General features: G+C 38.7%; 2 protein-coding genes across 2 annotated transcripts in view; both read right to left on the reverse strand.

The window, feature by feature from the left end:
- LOC139954652 (interferon-induced very large GTPase 1-like) overlaps positions 1 to 24,513 on the reverse strand; it is a 287,324-nt gene that overhangs the window by 107,580 nt on the left and 155,231 nt on the right. The window lies entirely within an intron of this gene.
- Positions 1,541 to 16,230, reverse strand: LOC139984534 (interferon-induced very large GTPase 1-like). The gene is made up of 3 exons (XM_071998465.1): positions 16,207 to 16,230; positions 8,152 to 8,222; positions 1,541 to 7,570 (listed from the first exon to the last, which is right to left on the reverse strand). Exon 3 carries the CDS (start codon positions 7,391 to 7,393, stop codon positions 1,541 to 1,543), a length of 5,853 nt encoding a protein of 1,950 aa, XP_071854566.1. The 5' UTR covers positions 7,394 to 7,570; positions 8,152 to 8,222; positions 16,207 to 16,230.

Consider the following 24,513-nt stretch of genomic DNA (forward strand, 5'->3'; position numbering starts at 1 on the left):
TTTAGCTACTTAAACTCTCTAGTACTAGACAGACTTCTCTAATTATCTTATTCATCACCTCTGCTTTTGTACTGTAATGATGTGAAACTACATGAATGGCGTACATATAGACCACATGCCCACTAGATCAAAAGACGAACTGATAGCAGAAAAACTAACATAAAACATTCACAACTGTACCTTTTAACTAAAATTTGGTTTCAATACTTTATGAAACAAGTTATAATGATTACTAGCAAAACTAAAATAAAATTTAAACTTAAAGTTCTTATAACTGTCGATGAAACGATTAAGTTTGTGATTCAAGTAACTTTCAATACCTTTTAGATTCCCCACCAATAATGTTAATTGTTTTCAGATAATCAAAAGACAAATACAAAGGCCGAAAACGTGACTAACAATTCAAAATGTGTTAGGGTTGTCCACCGTTCCTAAACTTAATTGTACAAACAATTGTCTTATGATACAAACGACATGCTGAAAATGCAAATTTTAACAAATGATCTTGCTTAAGATATAAACCATGGTAATAAACAAATGTTGATCTGAACATGGAAAAAGGTTACTTTGAAAATGAGTAGAACGCAAAAACGAATATAAATTTAAATAAGGCACAGCTAGCAAGTGTAGTCATATGCAACCGGTCCCCTTATATTGAACATGTACGCTTCTTCCATTACTACTAAACCATTGTGCTTGACATACAGTAGATCGATAACTTACTAACTTAAGTTAGCATTTTGTCAACTTTAAATGCTCACATAGTCGACAAAACACATATCATATTGTATTGTAACAGGTCTAATGACCCTCAAATGGAGACATTGCAATATTTTATACAACCACGTAACCAAATCGATAAATCAATAAATGAATGACAAGCAAAACTACTCACAGCTGTACGTACAACATATATTATGCAACCACTCGTCAGAGTATAAGTAAGTGCAACTGTTTTGATATCATCCAAAGCTATATTGGTGAACCACTACTTTCTTGCTCAAAATTATCAAACGTTTTCCTTCAAAGGAATGGCTGGCGAAATAAAGCTTCACCAGTTGACGTCACACATTATCATAGTGAGCTACTTAAGCTTGCAAACAGTTTACCGTCCAATTGTAAACAAAAGAAGCGAAATAAGTTGGGAATGATTACATATTTCCAATTTACGTTAAACCCTGCTCCGCTCCGTGAATAATTTAATCCGATTAAATCAGTATTATTCTCGCATGGTTGCATCTATCCCCAACAGAGGTTAGGGTCTACCAGATGACCTTGCCTGATTTAAACAGAAACACGGTGAATGTTATTATGATCATCTAGAAGCTGGAATGGGTATAGTAATAGAAAATAACGTATATGGCCCTTTAGCATACCATAAAGGAAATCTGAGCAAAGTTAAAACTTGAGAACCAAATGTACTATAAACTAAATGAAACCCCGAAAAAAAAATCGAAAGAAACAATAGCTGCTTCCTACTCAAGCTTTTCCGAGTACATGACAATGAAACAGCTTGGAAGAATAAATCAGTATTTACTGATTACGTTGCTTGCCTTGTAGTATAGGCTTGCCTTAGATCCTGAATGGCATCGTCCTTCGTTATTTCTACCCAACCCTGAGGAAGCTTTGCCTCTTTGTGGCCATACATTGTTGCAAAGTCCTCATTAAATCGATTCATCACCCACTTCCAATATTTCAGAGGTGAGTCATTTTGAATAGGCTGTATGACCCAGTTTGGAAAATCTTTCTGGTAGTCACAATAATATCTCATCTGCTGCCCATCCCAATATGTATCAGAAGTTGTTACGGAAGATGTGCAAATGGCACAGGAAAGTCGCATGTCCTTTTTTGAAGCACATCCGACGACTCCTTCTGGATAATGCAGCTCTGCTCTGTGAATTTCGTGTTTTTTCGTCATATTGTCACACGGAACGTGGCACATTGGACATTGCTCCATACATCCGCTCACGTGTTTCTTAATCTCATAGTGAGGTTTTGTTGGTAACGAACAAAGAAACTTCATAGCGTCACCTGTCTGCCCTTCTTCTGGTAGCTTAAGTTGCTCTAGAATCTGACATTCCATATCGTTGACGCTTTCTATGACTTGATCTCCGAAAAACTTGAGGTCTTCAATTTGAAACATGTAAAGGTTACCTACATCTTCATCAGACAAATGTAGAGATGGAAGATTTGTTTGAAGCTCGATACGTAAATACAGTATCCATTCGCTGAATGTTTTACAGCTTTCGACGACAGAATCATTTCCAAAAATGATCTCCACAGTTTTCCTTATAGAGCGAAGTAGCTCCCTTGATATATCTTCTAGTTTAATACTAACGAGGCGCTGGATATTTGAAGTACCATCAGGATTTCCATCGGTACATACTTCCGCAATCCTTGTAAGGGACCAGTTCTCCAGAAAACTGTCCAAATCAAAGAAAAACTTGTAATAAGGATCGAAAGCCTCTTTCTTTGCCATATCCTCCAACACATTACCAAACAAAGCAAATTTGGATGCAAAGTAGGGGCATCCTTGTCTCACAGCTCCGTAGATGGCTGGACCCAAGTTATTGCGGATAAGCTCAACTATTTTCTCCACAAATAAATTGGCAACGTTCTCTGACGCTCGCTTATCTTGAAAAGCATTCGAACAAAGTGCTCTAAAGTCCTCTTTGAGACTGTCCCTTTCAAGCATTAGAAGCTCTCTGAGTGAATATTTCATATTGTATTCATTGCGCCCTTTCCGTATCATTGGCACGGCCCGATCATAGGCGTCAACTATTGCATTTACCTTGATATCCTGTGTTAATGCTGTTTCCTGATACTTCTGATTCAAAGCGTCAATAGTGTGGTCGACAAACTTCTTCATGATTGCAAGATCAAACGCCAAATCATTATCAATATCAAGCTGCAAAAGAGTGAGGGAATTTTCGACAATTGTTGAGACAATGTCCTCTTGATTGCCATAAATAAGCCCCTTAGCTCTGCTGACTACCTTTCCTTTCCAACTAACACCCAGTTTTTTCTTCAGTCCCTTACTGAGATCTTTCTTTTGTCCCTGCTGAAATATGTATGATCCAAGTTCACTTTCTATTTCTTCGAATGTAACCTCGCGGGTTGGATGCTTATCGCATATTTCCTTGATCCAGCACTCCCACAGTTCATCAAACTTTTCATCAATTTCCTTTGTAGAAACAACTGTCTCTAGTGACTGCGCACTTGAGTGTTTCGTTCGTAGTTCTACTGCTTGCTTCCTAGCTTTGTCACGAAGTTGGTTTTTACACTTTGGTAGGAGCACATCCATGTGGTTCAGCTCCTTGATGCTATCTGCAACTCTCTCCAAGACATCTTGTGCATCCTGCTCAACGTTTCTACCTGTTACTTCCAAATCTTGAAGAAATTCATTTTCAAATTTGTGGAGCTGGTCCTCATCATCCTTCAAATTGTCCTGTAGGTATTCAAGGATGCGGTGTTCCACTTTATCACAAGCTTCGGCAACAACTGTTTTTACCCGCAACTTAAGATCTTTCTTTGTGTCGTCAATCTCATTCTTCGAGGCGTTCTTCAAGGTTTGTTTAGCATCTGATTCCCACTCCATTATCTCTTGTCTCATCTCGCCAACCCACTTTCCATATGCATGCTGAAATGTTTTGTATCGCAATGCAACGACACAGTTTTGGAAGCTGAAAATGAAATTTTCCTCTTTTACAGCGTTCCAAACGTCTGTTGTTCTCTTCATAAACTGTTCAATGCTCCTGGTTGAGAGTTTCAAGTCGCGCACTATTATTTGCTTCAACTTCAAAATCTTCTCACTATAGCGGTGGTTTGGAGGCGCCATCGACCCTTGCCACAAGCTTGGTATATATTGAACTTCATCGTTACGCTTCAAGTTAAATACGTCTGAAAATCGTGTGTATAAGTTCTCATAGCCTTCCTCTTTAGCTGCTGCGGCGATAGCCTCATCGAGGTTATTCAGAATACTCTGCGTACACGCCTCGTTCTTGTCCTCTGCTGATAGATCTGCGACAAATTGCTGGATGATTCTGCAGATTGATTTGATGTGGACTTCTTTCATGCGTATGAAGGCATGTGCAGCTATCTGTAAGACGTCCGTCATGTCCTTCCCAACGGTTTGCCCAGCAATGTTGATAATTGTTACATCAGCTAAGCACAGAGCAAACGTGGCTAGTTCATTGTCATGTCTGAAATCATCTCTTAAAGACCTATCTGGCGCCTTCAGTCCTTCTGTGTCTATGATAATAATATAATCACAGTTTGCCTCATCTCGAAGGTCTTCATGCACTTTTAAGAGTTGAATGAATACACCCCGTGTGCATCGACCGGCACTGACAGCAAACCGAACACCAAACATACTATTTAACAAGGTTGACTTCCCGCTACTTTGAATTCCAAGCACCGAAATCGCACAGACCAATGCATTTTTCAAGCGACTAGCAACCACTTTGAAAACCGCCTGGACCCATTTTATCGGTACTCGGCCAACATCACCGTCTAGAATTTCAAGCGGATATCCATTCATTAGAAGATTAGCAGCAACTTCAGGTAGCAGATCAGGTTTCATAAAAGTGTCCACATCCGTACCGGCTTGCAACTTAACGTCTTCGTGTGCTTCGAAGTGCTGTCCAAGCTCCCGTAAGAAATGCTCTAGGCCAAGAGATACACCATCCAATTTCTTTGTAATCTTTTGTGCTTTAACAAGAAGATCGTGGTCTGTATTTGTTAATGCGTTTAGTTTCTTTTCCTCGTCGTCAGATTTCTCCGATTTGTCGTTTAGTTTACTCCTCTCTGCGTTGGTCTCTCTTGCTTTGTCTTGTATTTGCCGAAGTTCCTTACGGAGAGGGCCGAGAGTTTCTTGAGAGAGGTCATTCATGTAAAAATTGAGCCAAGAAATAAAGTATTGACTTGATTCAGGTGTACCTCGTACTGCCTCGATGAACTGCAAAATATCTTTACCTGGCTTTGTGCGAAGTTGTTCTTCTCGAAGAGTCGACATTTTGTCCTTCAGATCATCGTGGTAGTGCTCAATAGTGCGAAATTCTCTATTGGGCCTGTAACCTTTGTTCCATCTTTTGTCCAGTGCAGCCCACTCTTTCCATTGTACTTCTTGAAGAGGCAAATGAGTTTGTTTGTATAATTCTGGATTTCCACGAACGCTCCTTATAATGTCTTTGGCCAACTTCTTTCCCTTCACGCAGCTTTCGTTATTTTCATCAACCTCAATGTTCAGGCTCTCGCACAAATTCACCAAGGATTCGATCGACTTGGTACAAGCAGGTAACTTCTTTTGGTCATCTTCAGGCCAAAGTATCTGATTGAGCTCTTTACATATGTCTTTTCCAACGTCTTTCAGAAATCGTTTGCTAAAGATCTTAGTGACTTTTCCTTGTCGCTTTATGCTGGCCTCATTGCTTGAGGGACTTGATCTTCTGCAAACGATACATATTAGGTGTTTGCCAACCATCTGTGATATTTTCCTCATCTCGTCACGACAAGTTTCATACGACAAATCGTCCACTAACAGAACAACCACATCCGCAGCTTTGCACGCAAAATCTCTTTGCTGTAAGAGTTTGTAAGTTAGAGCGTCCCCTCTCAAGTTAAAAAAGGTAATTGCATCTTTCAAGGCAATTCCCCCACGTTGTTCACTTACAGTCTCGGGTAGGAACCAGGCGGCTTCAAGCGTTCCTTTTGACCACTTTGCACAGGGAAATTCTTCCTCTTTGTCAACAAAGTATGGGTGATCATTGTTTCCCTGCAGCGTACCCATGACTTTGTTCAACAATTTAGACTTAGAAATGTTTGCATTCCCAAATCGCATAAATGTGACAATGGGAAGAGCTTGTGTAATCATTGATCTTTCTACAGGCGATATCTCATTTCTTGGCCTCCAGGATTTATAGATTTTTCGAAGACCCCATAGCAAGAACTGAATTCTCTCCCCGTTTCGTAATCCAGGAAGTAGAACTGGAACAGCTAACCTACATTCGGCCATCTTCCACAAGAGTTCTTGGCGCAGGAATGCGTCGCAGCAATGAAGAATGCCGTGGGTAACATCCAAAGAACTAATAACCGATGGATTGTCTTTGGTCGAGTTACCACTTTCATCGTCGTCGTCGTCAAATATGTCCCCCTCAAGCTGAACTCCACCTGACGTGCCTTGAGAAGAAACGTCTGCGGGAAGTTCCAGGCATTTGCGTCCTCTGTAATCTAATGATGAGATATACCTGACATAGTTCCAGAACACGTCTTGACCGAAATTCGCATCTTGCATTACACCTTTCCGGAGAACTAATGCTTCACAAAACCCATGGTGCTCTCCTGTAAGTCCCAGTTTTGCAAACAGCTCAGGAAGCTCAGTGCTATTTGTCCTGACACAATGGGATTGGTTGGTCGATTCTTGTGGTGAAATAGAATCATCGTCACTTGCTGTTTCGTATGTGTGGCTCCCTACATCCTGCTCCTTCTCAGTATCGTCAGTGGAACTGTTTGTTGCCATCCACACATTGTTTAGGGCGTCCCGCAACTTTTCATTTGAGTCCTTCAAGTTTCCTTGTTGGGTCTTTATAACCTCCCAAACAGGTATAGTGTTCGGTAGTGACAAGGCACCACTTATCACAAGAAAACTCATCTGCAAACATTTCTTCCAATCTATAAACTCTATGCATTCATCTTGCTGTCCCCCAAACAACTGAACTTGTCGATGGAACTCGATAAACTCTGTATCCTTACCTTCGGCTTTCAAACTTACTCCACCAGCAAACGATGTACTTACTTCTTCTCCATCAGTTGTAGCAAATTCTTCTTCTAAAAGTCTCAGAATCGTTGCTTTCTCAAGTTTGGTGTCAGACGTGTGAATGATTTCAACGGAACGTCCACCAACTACAAATGGTCCACTAGGTACATGGGAGCCGAAAGTATTAAAAAAGTCTGTGATAAGGTCATTGGCTTTAGCGTTTGTTGCATGTTCATCTGAAGAACTCAGACAAACTGTGATATTCTGAAGAGATTCAATAGCATCATCTGTGAGTTTGATACTGCAATCATCGTTGATTCTTTCCAGACTCTTCGCGAGATACCACGTGTGCTTCACTTTTGATATATATTGGACACTCTCAGGGATATCAGAAGATGCATGTGTCGAAACTTCATTCGGAAGATTTTCGTAACCTTGTGAACAAAGTGACAAGAACAGGTTTTCAGATTGTTTGTCAAAGAAAACTCTGGTCTCTGATATCTCCTTAGGTTCGAAAGGTTTACCTTCGCGCACAGACAATTTAGCAAGGGCACCCCTTGGTTTAACCACGCCACTACGATCACTTTGATTAACATACAAACCTCTTAAAGTCAACTCTATGTCAGACATTTTACTCATTCACTGTTACTACATAAAACATTAAATGAAACTTCGAAATTACTAACGCCTTGACGTAACCTTGAGATAATCGTATATCAAGATGGATAATCCCATGCGTCTGCCTCTTCTTAGCATTGTTTTTGAATGTTTAAAGACACAAACTTCAATGCGAATCCCCGCCAGAGGGTCAATGACCTGTAGAGATTAATCAGATATTAGATACAGTAATCAATATTAAGAGAACCAAAGACAACCAAAGAAATCGGTCAAGTTGACAATGGATGAGTAAATGATTCAAGGAATCATTAAGTACCAAGCAAACAGAAAAGAAGCAATCAATTAACCAATCAATCATTGCTGTAACAATTAACTTGATGTAAAACACTTATGAAGAAAAAAATCAATGTGATCAATAATTCAATCAAAAAGCTACGGTGAATTGATGTCAGTAATCTTATGATTTATAAAATAAATCAATGACACTCTTTTCTTATAACATAAATTTGGAACTACTAACAAAATATGAAAAAAAAGGTAACATCATCCATTCCGATATATTATGAACAATTTATTTTTAAACGTACAATCGTTATGAATACGTGCCCTGTTAAAATCGCATGATCAAATATCATACAGGCTTATACTGTAACTGATGGATTCAGGTCAATATACTGTTTACCATCGGAAATTGTGATAAGTTTAATATCTATCAAATTTCTTTCCATGCAAACTAGAATCAACAAAAATAAAGATAGGAACAACAGAAAAATACTTACGCATTCTTCAGGCGGCAAAATTAAGTTGGATATTCATAAAACTTGAGAGATACCTTGTTACACCGACCAGGCTGCAAGAAAGACCAAATAAAAACATTTTCTTTTAAACATAAGATACGAATCGTCGAAACATTTGATACGAATATCATCACAATTTACACAATGATGTATTTTGAAAAAAAAAATGAACCCTTGCACTATGTTAAATATGGTAGTGATTACACAAAAATGAGGGGAAAAAATCTCCAATATCGTTTATTCCCTAACGAGTGTTTCCTTTTCATTTGCATAAGTTTGCATGAGTAAACTCTGGGTTCTGTGGATTCATGTATAGCAAGCTTTCTTCCGCTCCAGTAACCAGTGTCTGTCAGTTATTTTGGCAAGCACAGACTACAACTGATATAAAACCGTGCGTTATACTGTCTGACAACCCAACTTTGACCTATAAACAATAAAATGCCGTGACGAACATTCATAAGAATGTTTATTTGCTGTTGTTTCGTTGCAGTTAACATCCAGAAATATATCAACACTCATATAAAAAACTCATATATATGTATATATATATATGTATATATATATATATATATATATATAAATAAATATACATGTATATATATATATATATTTATGTATATATATGTATGTATGTATATATGTATATATATATATATATATATATATATATATATATATATATATATATATATATATATATATATATATATATATATATAAACATTCAGGACTGCAAGGAAAGTGCTCTATGCTATAATCCACTAAATAACGAAAGGGTCACCCCTGCGCTTCAGGTCCCATATATGTTTAGAAAGCTCTGTTTCTTTCTCGTAACGCTCATGGCGGAAGGACTTGCTGCGGTTACTATGCCTTTGCTTAAAGGAGCCACTCGTTAGCCCTATGTATGATTTGGTGTCATTGCCAGCTGTGACATCGGCCCTATATATTACACTGCTCACCAAGCAATTCCCGTTAAGCAAACAATTGTGTTTTTCTCTACAATTGCATGTGCGTTGCGCCTGCTGAGATCTATGCTCATTTTGTGTTAACAGCCGGTTGCTGTGGCTGTTGATAATGGATCGCATGTTACCCATACAACTGTAACTCAATTTCACGTTGTTTTTATTGAATATTTTGTGGAGCATATTTCCTTTCGGGAAGTGCTTGGCGAGAAGTCTAAAAAACAATTTACCCACATTAGATTTAACATGACGGCTGTAAGGTGGGTTAAACCATGTTATGTTCCTGGTTCGGGGTTTCTTTCTGGGTTTCTTCCCAGCTAGCATGCCCAGTTGGGGCCCAATTGGGTTTCACTCGGTTGAATTGGGCCTGGTTGGGCCAGGGCCAGCCCACTCAGTGCCCATTCGGGCACAATACAGTTTGGCCCTTCTGGTTAACATACTTCAAAACATTATTGAGATGTTCAACACATACTTGTTTTTTGCTTTGGAAAGCTTAGGTTCTTCCGTAGGCCACCAATCCTTGACAACAGTTAATTCATTAACGTAGTGGCCCAATTGGGACAGACTCGGTTTTTGATCAGATTGGCCCTCATGTATGGCCCTCTTCGGGCCATTCGGGAGCAAGACGGTTTTACCAGGGGCTTTCTGTGACTGTTTCGAGTGGGGGGGGGGGGGTGTACGGACCTAAATTTACCGACCAAAATTGATTGTTAGCAATCTCGCTCGAAAAAATGAGGTTAGTCTGCGAAAAATATGTTAAATTGGTAAGATTGTTAGCCGAAAAAACTGACAAGAAAAGAAAAAGAAAAGAAAGAAGGTCATCAGTATATTTGATTTTACCGACGAACTCACGAACACCCCCACCCCCCCGTACGGTACGCCCCTGGGTTTCACTCTTTCGGCTGACCTACTTCAATGTATATGTCTCATTTCCACACTGCACTATCGTTATGAGAAAGCCAACTGGCAACACTGATTCCCGAATTAGGCGCGTTTTTTTGCCACCAATACGTATCGCGCTCCATTTGCCCTCACGTGATCATTCTACGGTAATAAAGCTGAAGAAATGACCGAGAACGCTTTCCGAAATCCGATATGATTCAACGAAATCCATCGAAATAATTCAATTCATAATTGATAATTCAATCATTCACTCGAAAGGAGTTGGTACTCGGTGAGTATTTTGGAACAATTTTTTTTTCTGTGAGGGTGTGACTAATTTGGGTGAATTTGTAGCAAGTTTTATTTCCTTGCACCCTCATCTCCGGAAGTGTAAACTATCTGTGACGGGTTTCCTTGTTTGGAAAATACTCTAAGGGACTCACCAGAGGAATACATGCATCATCTTAGCTTGGGACCTCCTCGACATGTGGATTATTACTACGAGTACCAGCTGACCTTTATTAATATACTTAATTACAGCTCTACACGCATATCTTTACCTCGGGAACTTCAACCCTTATTATCTATATTTGTTCGGACATTGCCCGCTCGTGTAATTTACTGCTCCGCGAGCTCTTGGCCTAACGATCACCTCCTGTCCGCGTCGCATGTGATTATTGTTTATCAGCGTAGCCTAGCGTGGTTGCTGTTCATAGGATGGTAAGCCTAGGCGCCCTATAGTCTACTACTACTTCGCGCCACCTTCTGGAAGTTCCAACCACGGCTTGGCGTAAAGATTCTCACGCCACCGATCTAAGCTTGGACTGGGCGACGGTGCACTGTGTGTATTTTCGTGTATTGGAAGACCACTTTTCATTTAATTTTACTAGACGGACTGATCCAAATTATTAGATCAGAGGTGTGTTTTACAATACCCTTAATCTAGTATAAGTTATAGCATTATCAGGCAACTAGCCTAGACCTAATGGCATGTCATTTCGTGTATTACTCGCGACAGCCTATCCTTACGGTCTACACAGACTTAGAGCTTAGACTTTTACAGTTGCAGAGCAATCGCGGTTGGTGTATTACTTGTCTTCATTATAAACTTTTCATAGATAAGTCTCATTGTTCGTTTTCCAATACACCTGTCTCGTAGTGGATCACCACGCATTAATTTTCTGTTTGTAACCGATTCAACGGCATATTCTTTCGATCACTATCGTAAGCCTGAAGGACCTGTACGTAGCATAGACTTTGTAATTAGAAGAGGAGCCACTGTTGCAGACTTGCTTCTGTATACCATAGATAAGCTACGTCGCTATCCTACCAACGACTGGGTCATTCTTCACTGTGCTGCAGGCATTTAACAACCTTACGGAATTCGCCAGCAATTCTTCAGGTCACAGAGTTCCCCCGTCGATCTCCAGTTACTGCTCCTTGGCTAATCTCACGTCTCCAACATTTTAAGGACGCTGTTCAACGAGAGCACCCACCTATTATTGTTGCCTTTATTACTATTCCTACAGCCTCCTTTGTTAAGTTCCGGGAAAGTAGGCAGCTGTTTTCGCCAATACTCACTACTGAACAACTCAAGGCCTGTCAACACGATCTCGACAATCAATTGGACGCAGTCAACCTATTCATCTGTTGTTTCAATCATCAACCGCAAGACAATTTCAACATTTGTAAATATGTATTTTTCATGTTCAAACTTTTTTTAGATTTTTGTAGATTAAAGGGGGCATTTATTCAAACTGTAGTTCACCTATCTGATACTTAGAGCATTGAAAATCATATCGGTAGCCCTATTTCCATATTCATAGCTTGTTCAGTTACCAAGATATGACTGTTTGCAGTTTGTTATTTAATAGGAGTAGAATGGCCACACCATATTTTTCATGTCAATACCTGGCTTTTACTAAAAGTATTATATTTCCCTTTGAAATATATACGCATGTTTCCACACGTTCCTTACATGTGAAATAAATAATATTGTGTAAACATCATCTAAATCCCAAGTGCTGACATAACATGTTAACATTTTAGGATAGGGTTATAACTTCCATGTTTATATGACTATGAATAACAATTTAAAACATAGGAATTGCTGCAAAACTAAGGAACTGATGTCATCAAATATTAGTGTTGCCTTTCTATTTTATTTCTTAGGAATTTTCCAAATGCTCATATTTTGACGCACTCAATTTTTCCAACTGTCGCACTCTAATTTTCACATATTCTTGTAATTTGTGAGTGTCCTAAAATTTTCGGTCAAAATTGACCTTTAATCAGTCATATTTACCACGTTTTCCTTGTCATATTGAGAAATTGTATCTCGCGATCCTTATACTCCACCATACAAAACTTTGTATGATTTTGAATATTCTAAAAGAAATGCCTAGAACTACTGTACAACGTTCAGCTTCAATTCGGTTAATTTATGTATTTATTTTGCTATTAGGTGGGTTGACCCTGTTCACTAGCTTACATTGGCTCTATGGTATATACAATTGAAACACTCAATGCTAATCTATGGAAGCTTAAAAGTGCCATCAACATAAGAAAAACTTTGCCCCATAAATTGACATTTTTCAGTAAATTGTTTAGATAGCAAAATAAAATCTTATCAAATATCAGAAAATGTTGGATTGCTTAGTTGCTTTAACTGAGCAATTGAAAAATTTTCTGAAAAATGTTTAATTGAAAACTAATCATATCTCGTCAATTGGACATTTTTCTGCAAAATGTTTAATTGACAACTTATCATATCTCGTCAATTGGAAATTTTGCTGCAAAATGTTCAATTGTTCACTTCATTCCATCTGAGCAATTGAAACATTTTCTGCACAATGTTTAATTGACAACTTATGGTATATCATTAACTCAACATAAACATTTTTCTGCAAAATGTTTAATTGTTCATTTCATTCCAAATTCTCAGCTGGAATGAAGTGAACAATTGAAATTGTTTCATGTGAATGATAAATAGCCCCCCCCCCCCCCCCCAGGAAAATAATATTAAGCCTGTTAGTAAAAAGCACTCTATTTTTTGGTAATTCACTATGTCGTCGAATATAATTTGTTGAAAAAAAAAGTTTTCCCCTTTGTTACATTAACATAGCTTTTGTAGTCAGTAGTCTATGTAGCCTTCAAGCAGATAACTATACTCAGTTGCTTACTGTGTAGTGAGGGCCAGTGGTACAGATGTATTGAAAAATAATTCCGCATAATTCCACATGGTAATGTTGATGAGTAGTACGGGGGGGGGGGGGTACAAGGCAGCAGTTGGAATTTTCTGGCTCCAAAATCCACCCAGTTGGAATTTCAGCCACTACACCCTCCCCAATCATCAGGCCTTAGCTACGTCCCTGTGTAGAGATGGGATGAATAGCTACTGGCATGATTTTTAAAGCTCTATAACATACATAAATCACATTTTGAGTACACTTGCCCTTTAATGTGAATTTTTATGCTTAGTACTAAACCATTCCATTCTTTTTCATTGTGTCGTATCTACATTAAACGATTATACACCTTAATTTTTGCTCATCAATGTTCTTTATTCTAGAGTACATCCATCCATTTATATTTTTGTGTTTTCCAGATTGACTGTAGTAATATTTTTTATTACCTATGTCATTATCTTGTCATAAAACATAGAAGATGTTTATTCCCACCTTGCCAGAAAAAGTTCAGCTTTCGGTCACGATTTTAAATGAGTTCATGTTTTTATGATTCCATTTGATCTAGAGGATACATACTGTTGGCCCTGAGCAACATTCGCATTGCATTTGCAATGCAAAAGTATGTGCAATATATAGCATCTTGCCCTCATCGTTAACATTTGCAGGGTTTGCCTGGACATTCTATTCTTTCTCCAAATGCCAAAATGTTCCCTCCAATTAGGATGCATATAGTTTCAGTTCTGAGAGTTTCATATTTTTTCTTTAAAATAAAATGTAATTATGGAGTTTATGAATTATTGTTTAGTTTTCATCGTTGTCTTCTTGAAAAATATATTTCAATGAATGTAGACATGAATACATTTGTTTTTATTTGGATTTGTTTCTGAGGCAATTAATCTCTGCTGTACCACGACAGTACATGAACGGTTCAAGTGTTATTGATTCAACAACCTACTATAATATGTGGGACACAAGTCCAACCAAGCTATATCCAGCTCTTCTCTCGTCCTTTGGATGATGGGACGACTACACTTTCACGCTGAGGCTGAGACAAACTTATGACTTTTACAAACACTTCCTGCATGCTCCCAGGGCTGTTATTTTACGTCCCCATCCCATGGTCGTGATTGAAACTTGGTCTTCAGCCACTTTCCCGAATGCTGAGAGGTGGTAAACCTGTAGATAACTGAACTATTTTAAGGGACACAGTGAAACAGCTGGGCTTAAAATTTGGACCACACAGTTGGCCCAGTTGGGCCCAGTGTGGGTTTCAATTGGGTCAAGCTCAGTCAACTGGGCCCGAAATGAGTCCCATTTGGGCCCCATGCAGTTAGCCTGATTGGGCACAGTATGGGTTCTGTGTGGGCCAAAACGATTGGGACCCAGAATGGGTCCCAGGTGGGCCCCATACAGCTGGCCGGGTTGGTCCCCGTATGGGATTGGTTTGGGCCCCAATCAGTCTCGCCCAACTGGGACCAGTTCGGGCCACTCGTGGGCCCCAATCTGTTTGGCCCAATTGGGCCCTGTGTGGAACGGAATGACAAATCTGAATGGGCCCCAATTGGGAAGCCCAATTGGAGCCCACTTGGCAGCCCGATTGGGCCCCATTTGGGGCCCAATTATGATTGCTGGCTGGGTTATTGCTGCTTTCTTTACTATTGTTGTATTCTAAGTGGTCGGGGTAGCCGCTATCTCGGAGCGCGTCGTTGTATGTAGGGCAGCGTTGTCAAAGATCACTTCATTAGATGAAAGAGTGGAGATCCTGTTGCCGATGCTCTCCGGAATACGTTTGGTGATTATCGTGGGGTGGTAAGAAAGGCAGTGTACATATATGGGTTGGTCATTAGGCTTACGGAAGGGGCGATGTGGACCGGTGCATAGGTCCAGTGCAGCGTCTAGGTAGTTGACGGTCTTGATGTTGACTTGGGTGGTTATTTTTAGACCAAAGGTTTGAAAGGCTGCAACGATTCGTTTTCGCATTCTTTCCGTTTGGCTGCCCGAATGGTTCCTGAGTACAGCTATACCATCGTCTCTGTAGAGGCCAACGTCTTGTGGGTCAATAAATTTTCCTAACTTATGCAGGATATATAAGCCCACCAGCTCACAAACTTCAGCTCCGTCATATCCGCCATAGTGACGTCAAATGCATCTATAGTGACCTTAAGATCATATAGGAGGGACTTTCTGGCATGCATGATAGTAGCATATTCGGTGTCCTGGATGGGGGTATACTGGCGGGCCCATGATAGTGAATTGCTGAGTAGAACCTTGGTGATGGAAGGATAAAAGTCAACGATATCGATACCATGAAAATGTGAGGTGTGCTTTATCCTTCAGAGCTGAGAACCATTCTAAAACAGCAGGGGTGCTGCGCCATTGGTTAACCTGTAGGTTTTTCCTTATGTTGGTATTGATGCAGTCTAACCTGTGCTTACTTACTTTGCCCATCTCGCTTTTTGATGGGTTGATTAATCTGCAGGTTGGGCGGCTGGTGAAGTCATCTTTATAGTCTTTCAAGGTGATGTAAGCTGGGGTTTTTCAACCGACTTGCCAGTTCTATCAGAGATATCCAGCTCATTGGATATTTTGATGAAATCAGCAGATATGCTGTCCGATGTGCCGGGATCTGCATGTTTGTACTTGAAAAGTACATATACATATACCTATACATATACCTATACATATACATATACATATATATATATATAGAATTGAAAACGTAATGAGAAGGAAAATCCAGAACAGTGAAAAAACTTCCAGCATTCCCCGGGATTCGAACCGAGGCCTCCCGCTTTATATGCGGGCACCGTAACCACTAGGCTATGGACGCTGATTGTATGTCCAGAGGTTTGAAACCGGTTAGGAAGGTCTAAATTTATGGAAGATGAAGGTTGTATTTTATGCGAATGCGAATCATAACCCATCGAAATTGAAGTTAAGCATCACACGCTGACAATGTATATACTTTAAAGTCCTATAATTATGCTGCACTGTTTGATACTCACATTACGTTTCAATCACGCTATCTTTGTTTTATGTAACGCAGATAACTTTCACATCTCTTTTCTCAGTTGCCTCTTACGGATTTTCGTAGATAACAAGATCCGCCTTGAAGAAGAAAAACGGGAATATGAAAACATTTCCACAAACCATAGCGATCGCTATACAATTGAATGAGAACTTTATCCTCGCACACTGGCACTTTGCACTAACGCCCTTTATACACACTACGTGTAAACAATACTCGTTATGAATTTCGCAATATAACCGGGGAATTCCCTGTCTCATAACATTGCTATTGCCACGTACGCGAAGCCCCTACAATAAATTGAATGCTAAATCTAACCAAGGGACTTTTTGCACACAGCATTCTTGCAGACTGGTACACGCGATTCCAGATCCATATCATATCTAATTAATACCTTGTGTTCGTGATTCGCGTCTCCAAATGTTTAAAATTTGCTCTATAATATGAAATGACATGCAGGGTAACGATGTTGCGCAAATGATCGAATGTTCACATTACTGTTCTAACAATCTATATATGAGAAATTTGGGTTCCATGTGTGGATTATTCACTCGTAAATCAACCAAATGTAGAAATTTGTTGAATACATTTTCAACATTTGCAAACAAATGACAAGTTACTCACTACCGACATGGTCCTATTTAACAAGCAGCCATTTGCTCATCAATTTATTATGTTTATCAAATTTACCAATTTAACATTGTGTGTCATGGTGATAACATCTCATAAAAACTGCTGACAGTCATCGATTTCAAGTGAGCAGTTCATTGTTTTGCTTTAAGAAACTATGTGTTTACAGAGTTTTAAGACTGAACTTGTTTAACACAAATGATTTTGATTTGCAAAGAAAACAAAATGTTCAATGAGTATATGAAGTTCATTCAAGCATGCGTTTACAAGTATATGTGTTTACCAGTTTGTTTTGAAGACTTTTACTAATGTTGACCTTTATCCTTTGATCTTCACCGACTTCAAAAGAAAAATTAGCTGCATAAGACTCCTGCACGATTTAAATTACAGTAAAATACGTTTTACATTTAATCTGACAATCGGAATGAACGTGTCGTGTTAATTTTCGTGCTACTGTTATGTCTAATAACCTTCTAATGCTATCCTACTATATTTTCGTTAATTTTGTGAAATGTAACTTTCATGAATAAAAACTCATTTTTGTGGACTCGGACTTGGTCTCGGATTTGTCTCCGACTATAGATGAGCACTAGACTCGGATATGGAACCGATGACAGACAAGATGGGCAATTGTATTCATTAAAAGAATAGTTCAAATGTTTGTCATATTTTTACAAAGCATTACTACACCAAAGCCTTTACTTGTTTGGTTGGGTCTTGATTCCAAAGAGACCTTCCTAACGTACAGTTTCATGATATTTCATATTATTGGTCCCCATAATTCTACTGCCACTAATTGTGACTAATAACGGTGTCTTAGCGAGGTCAGTGCTATAATTTAGCCTAGGCCTAATTTCAGAAAACATCAGTGGTGTGTTGTCAGCATCATCTTTCTTCGGAATTTGCTACTTTTTTGCTCATTTTAGTGAATACCTCCTGTCGCGTTTACTCTAGTTTCAAGGTTTATTGTTTCTGTCAACGGATCTAGTGTTTAAAACAGTTTGGATTCATTATTTCCAGTAATTTAGTCGAGTGCATTTTTCGAATTTCAACTTTTCTGACCTATCGGTCATGTTGTAGTAGCCTATACTGTAGCCTACATCTTGCATTATACGTGGTTCAGTACGTTAGTTGTTTACCTGCAAGAGAAGAAGTGTAAATAAGTTGGAAGCTTGCTGGGGACCGAAGAAGATATTAACCGAAGAATTGATATAACCAACGGTGCTTTCAACACACTGTCAAGTATTTTCAAACGCAAAAACATAAGCCGAAACATTAAGTTTAGGATTTTCGAGGCTTTATTAAAGAGTATTTTCTTGTACAATTGCGAACTGTGGGGCACAAAGAAGCCTCTTGATTGCCAAATTGACACTTTTCAAAGGAGACTACTTCGTAATATTCTCAACATTAGATGGACCAATATAATTGGTTATCAAACGATGAGCTCTACAATGAAACCAACCAAACACAATGTCATCCATAGTCGCACATAGAAGATTGAGATTTTTCGGTCATGTAGTAAACTCCAGGAGGACGCTCCAGCAAAGGTTGCATTAAGTGAAGCATTGAGACATACTGCTAAACCAGTAGGAAAGCCCGTGACTACCTTGCTTGGAAAAATAAAGTCGCAATTTAAGGACGTTATCATCAACAATTTCGAGGAAGTAATAAACCTTGCGCAAGATCGTGATACGTGGAGGAGGTTAATCACTGAGCATGTCGGATAGACGAGACTCAACTTACTACTACTACTGCTACTGCTACTGCTACCGCTACCGCTACCGCTACCGCTACCGCTACCGCTACCGCTACCGCTACCGCTACCGCTACCGCTACCGCTACCGCTACCGCTACTGCTACTGCTACTACTACTGCTACTTCTACTACTGCTGCTGCTGCTACTGCTTCTGCTACTGCTACTACTGCTACTAACTACTACTAGCGAGGTCAGACAGGGTTATATAATAAATCAAAACAAAGACAAATGATTAGTGGCAAACAGTATTGAATTATCAATACGATTGAGAAAGTAACAGGCATCCCTCTTATGCTTACTCCTGGTCTGCAACCGACATTAACATTCGGCCAAACTATATACTACTACTAGCGAGGTCAGACAGGGTTATATAATAAATCAAAACAAAGACAAATGATTAGTGGCAAACAGTATTGAATTATCAATACGATTGAGAAAGTAACAGGCATCCCTCTTATGCTTACTCCTGGTCTGCAACCGACATTAACATTCGGCCAAACTATATATACAAGTGTTACTGTTGTATGGAAATTCAAATGAGAAAACAATTCTTGGAGTCATTAAAAGTCTTTTAAAATCTGCTTTGAACAACTTTAGAATAAAGACATATTTACCGTGTTATGTAAGAGTGTACTGTTTAGAGATGTGATAAAATAATATATGAAGGCAGAGGGAATATGTGACATCATATCAATGGTCGGACTGTTATATTTATGGTGTGTGGTTACATTTTGTCCTTATCTACAAAACTGTTCACTAACTAGAGAGTACAGTTGAGTTAATGTTTTAGTAGTACTGGTCATTTACGATCAATAAGAAAACCCTTGAACTTTCCATTTAATATTATCAATTTTAGGTACTTGCTCTCGTTTTGTTTGCAGAAATTAGAGAGGCCTGGTAACTTAACAGATGCTGTGCTCCTCTAAACTATAAATAATCTCAACCATCAAATTAAAAGGCATTTGATGGCATTAAAAGGCATCAAATTAAAAGGTACAACCCATATTCTTGAAATTGACAAATTAACACGTAGTATCTACCCCTCGAACTAATGCGCACGTATAGGCATATTTGTAAAAATAGTCTAAAGGTTTTATAAATCAACACTAATTAAAAATTGATCATGTCGGTTAAATTGCTGAATGAAGTCACTTATAGTTAGCCCATCTGTTAAGAGAGACAGAGAGTGCGGGAGAGCGAGCGAGAGAGGTGAATACGTGGAGAGATGGGAGGGGTCGGGGGGGGGGGGAGGTTGGCGACGTACGGAGCTGTGAGTTGCGAAGAAAAATGATCTCTCAAAATTATTTAAACTACAGCCGAATCACAAGTTGCAAGTCTTTCTAGAATTTAAAATGTAAAGTAATACAAATTGAAACAATGTCATATTTAACTCCATTATCCTGACAAGTTTGAAAACCCAACTATGGCCTTAGGTAAACGAAAAAATGTTGTGACATTCATAAGAGTGCTTAGGGTGTTTTGCTGTTGCTTTCTTGCAGTTTTCATCCAACGATTTTTGCTTATTACCAAACAGTTTCACTGTCCATTAGTTTACAAGTTATGAATGTTATAGCGCTTGTTTTCAAGAAGGCTGATTCAATTTGCAGATAAATATATGCGGAATCAAGGTCGTTATAATTTGATAGCAACATATACATGAAGTCCCAAACATGTTAAAAAAAAGTAAGCCTATATATGTCTTATAACTTAACACACATTAAAACATATTAATTAATTATATTGCATAATCCATTGAAATTAAAGTTACGCTTTACACACGCTGTTACAACATAGTACATGTTTTAAATACCTACAATGTTCTGCACTGTACGATACTCACATAGCGTTTCAATGAAACAGCAAGTTAGACACGTACCATCTCTCGATGGTACGAGTTACAGACAAACAAACTTAACCTTTTAGTACCCTCGATTAGTTTCATCCGTGGATCGTTTCACTTTAGTTCGGTAGAGATCTCATTAAATATATGTACTTCATAATAAAATACAGCCATGCCAATGGCGAGTTCTTGTTAATATCTTTATGTTAACGATGATGTCAGTAAATCTTATGATGTATCAAACAAATATATTACACACTTTTCTTATAACATGAATTTGGAACTACTAACGAAATATGTGAGAATTTAATATCATCCATTCCGATATTTTATGAACACTGTATTTAAAATATGTAGGCCTACAATGACTTATGTACTTTTACAATCGCTTGGTCAAATATCATTACATGCTAATACTATAACTGATAGATTTAGGTTCATGCTTATCTATACGAAATATCGTTTTATACTGTATAACACAAAATTGTGAAAGGTTTAAAATTTGTCAAACTTCTTTCCAGTCAAAATGGAAGCAAAAATATTCAGATAGAAACAGTAAGAAAATACTTACGTATACTTCAGGCGGCAAATGTAAGTTGATATTCATGAAACTTGAGAGATTCTTATACCAACCGGTCTGCAAGAAAAACAACAAAATACAATTTAGGAGATAAAACTATTCGGATACGAATATCATCACAATTGATCATAAAATTTAAAGACCTAAGGATGCTGAACTGTATGATACTTATATGACGTTTCTTGTAGTCTGTAATGCAGCTAAATTTCACATCTCTTATCTCGGTTGTCTCATACGGATTTTCGTAGAAAACACCATCCGCCTTGAAGAACAAAACGGGAATATGAAAACTTTTCCGCTAACATATGTCAGGAGCACGTCACACAGTAGCGATCGTTGTACGACAATTGAATGAGAACATTATCCTCGCACACACTTGCACTTTGCCTTTGCGCTAACGCCCATTAATCGTGGTAAATTTCGCGTAATCGGTATCATATAACCGGTCTTATAACGTTGCTGTTGCCACGTACGCATAGCCCTACATTGAATAAAATGTTATACACTGTTCAAACACGAGCTAAAATTAACTATGGCCTATTTGGTCTCGATAATAATCATGGGGGTGCGCGTGTTTGAGAGTGTGTGTGACGTCTTGCTCTTAAACACGATATCTCAAGTAGAAAAGCTTGGACCAAACTCATATTTGGTGAGTAGGTGTACAACATTAAGTAAAAGAATCGAATTGTTTCAGAGAAGGTCAAAGGTCATTCGGGGTCACTAGGGGTCAAAAGAAAATGTAACACGATATCTCAAGAAGGGAATATGGATTCATTAACAGTCTTTTATAATCTGTTTTGAGCAACTTTAGGATAGAGGAATAGGTACCGTGTTATGTGAGGGTGTACGGTTTACCGAGATTTGATCAAATATGATTTAAAAGCAAAGGGAATCTTTGACATCATATGTATCATCGGACTGTTATTTTTATGGTGTGTGAGGTTACATTTTCTCTTTATGCACAAACTTGTTTAATCACTTGAGAGTTCAGCTAAGTAAATGTTTTGGTAGTACTGATCATTTACGATCAATAAGCAAACCCTCTGGAATTTTTTTTAAATATTTTAATTTTAGCTACTTGCTCTCGTTTTATTTGCAGAAATTAGAGAGGCTGGGTAACTTAACAGACACTGTGCAACTGTTGACATTGTTGATATTACAAACCAAATTTTTTGTGGCAATATCGGAAATTTCTTGCTGTTCGTGGCATATAACTAGATCATCATCGTCATCGTCATCGTCGTCGTCGTCGTCGTCGCCTTCGCCGTCGTCGTCGTGATCGATTTTAACTATGACATCTTTTACTTAAGTCTTCCTTTTGATTTCCGTGTGTCCCACTCTATCCCTCGGTGCTAACATGTAGCATTTTTCTTTGCATTGTTATTTGTGTTGTTATTAGCTTTTTCCCTGGTCGCAGTCCAAGTTTTCGCTCCATATGTCATCGTGGTTAGAACTCACTGATCTCACTGTTTAAGTTATTGTAAAATATTTACATTCAAGCGGCATGCAGGTGGAACTGTTCAAAATTTCTTTGAATTTGGACGAACATTGGGCAATGCGTTCTTCTAAGTTTTTGCTCAGAAAGAGTCGAACATAGCACTTTCACCTTGTAACGCAGTTGCCTTTGTGACGTCATGGACTGAACAAGTTTGAACCAAAGTTCATAAATTTGAGGATGTGTCTGGTTCGCATAACGACAAAGAAGAAAGCCTAGTTATCATATAAAGTGAGTGAAGAAAAACAAATTTAAGTAATGCTAGGACTCATTACCAGTCGGAATTTGAGAAGGATCGTCGTCGCTAGTATTTTGCATGCAAAGCTACAACAGCGCTGACCAAACTGCTTTTCACGAACATCTTCGTAGCAGATGGCACTTGTTTACAACATTTTTGTCAGGATAGAGTGCACCTTAGACGTTAGGACCCGAAAGCAGATCATAAATACCTGCATAAAAATATATATATGCAAACCTTAGTTCTCATATTTGGCATGTTAGTTTGTGGCATAGATAGGAATGTAGACTTTGCTGACCTTTAACCTTCAATGACTATTGTAAACACTTTACTGTGTAACCGATGTAATAATAAGACGCATTTGCGCAGTTAGCCGTCAACCTGACAGCAGAATTACGCTGGGAAGCATTGTAAGTTGGTAGCTTAAATACGGCTACTTATAGTGCTCCCTGTAAACTTGTTAGAATGAATAAATAACTATAATGCAATAATTACACAAGACAGGCTATTCCAGTTGTTGAGGCTCTGTATTCAATAGTAAATATGTGTATATAGTACTATAGTAGAACAATCTGTTATATAAGCTCATTTACTCTTAAATCCATATATGGGCATAGATAGGCTAGGATGGTGGCTGGGTCAGGGTAGGTATGTAACCTCCAGGTAGGACTGGCAGTGGTTGGTCTAAACTGCAGGTTGCAGTACAATATGTTACATCTCCCTTTTGTTGTAAGTTAGATAATGTCACAACAACTAGAGTATAAAATACAATGACTACATGAAATTTTAACATAGTGGTTAAATACAAACATTATAGTGGTTAAATACAAAGATTAAGAATATCTTATTTACATGACGTAGTCCTTGGCCCAGACCGGTGTTGTTTTTAGTCTAGAGCTTCTACGTATCTCTTCATTAGTCTCAGTATTCTCTCGCATGTCTCTCTCCTCACTTTTTGGGTCAACAAGCTGCATGTCTAGCTCTTTTAATGGGTCATAGTTTTCCTTAGTTTTACGAAGGTGTTTACGGTTTCGACGATAATTTGTACCATCAAGTGTTTCGACAATGTATGAGCGGGGTTGACCAGTTCGAGAAGTCACTGTTGCTGGGACCCACTTCTTTTCTGTTTGCATTCTTATGTTTTCACCGGGATATAGTTGGGCTAGGGGTCTTGCTTATGGAACGCCAAAAGAACCACAGGTGGCGCTACTACTCTAAACAGGAGGTGCTACTACCCTAAACAGGAGGTGCTACTACCCTAAACAGGGGGTGCTACTACTCTTATTAGGAGGTGCTACTACTCTAAACAGGAGGTGCTACTACTCCTAAGTGACGATGCTACTGTAAAAAGGAGGCGCTACTACTCTAAATAGGCGATGCTGCCACTACTACAGGCGGCGATGCTACTGTAACTTAGTGGCGCTACTACCCTAAACGGAAGGTGCTACTACCCTGTAACCAAGGTGTGTTTCCAAGGCGTGTTTCCAAAACAATATGCACACGGGGTCAACGAAGGTCACTCTTCGGTTTTCCTACATATACATATTCATGTCTGTACAGATTGAGAGTATCAACGGTTACTACCATATGAAACGTTAGTTTCGATATTAACTTGTGGGAAAATTCAAACAGTTTACGCGAAAAATAATCTATATTATAATTACAAAGAATGTCGTTCAACGTGGACGAGATGATACGCGAATACGTTAGGATGGTTTTTATGAACCAACAAATGACTGAAATGT

This window comes from Apostichopus japonicus, chromosome 17, assembly GCF_037975245.1.
Source record: "Apostichopus japonicus isolate 1M-3 chromosome 17, ASM3797524v1, whole genome shotgun sequence".
Lineage (NCBI taxonomy): Eukaryota > Metazoa > Echinodermata > Holothuroidea > Aspidochirotida > Stichopodidae > Apostichopus > Apostichopus japonicus.

Excerpts from the sequence above, each read along its gene's own strand:
- LOC139984534 (XM_071998465.1), bottom strand. The coding sequence starts at position 7,393 with ATGAGTAAAATGTCTGACATAGAGTTGACTTTAAGAGGTTTGTATGTT.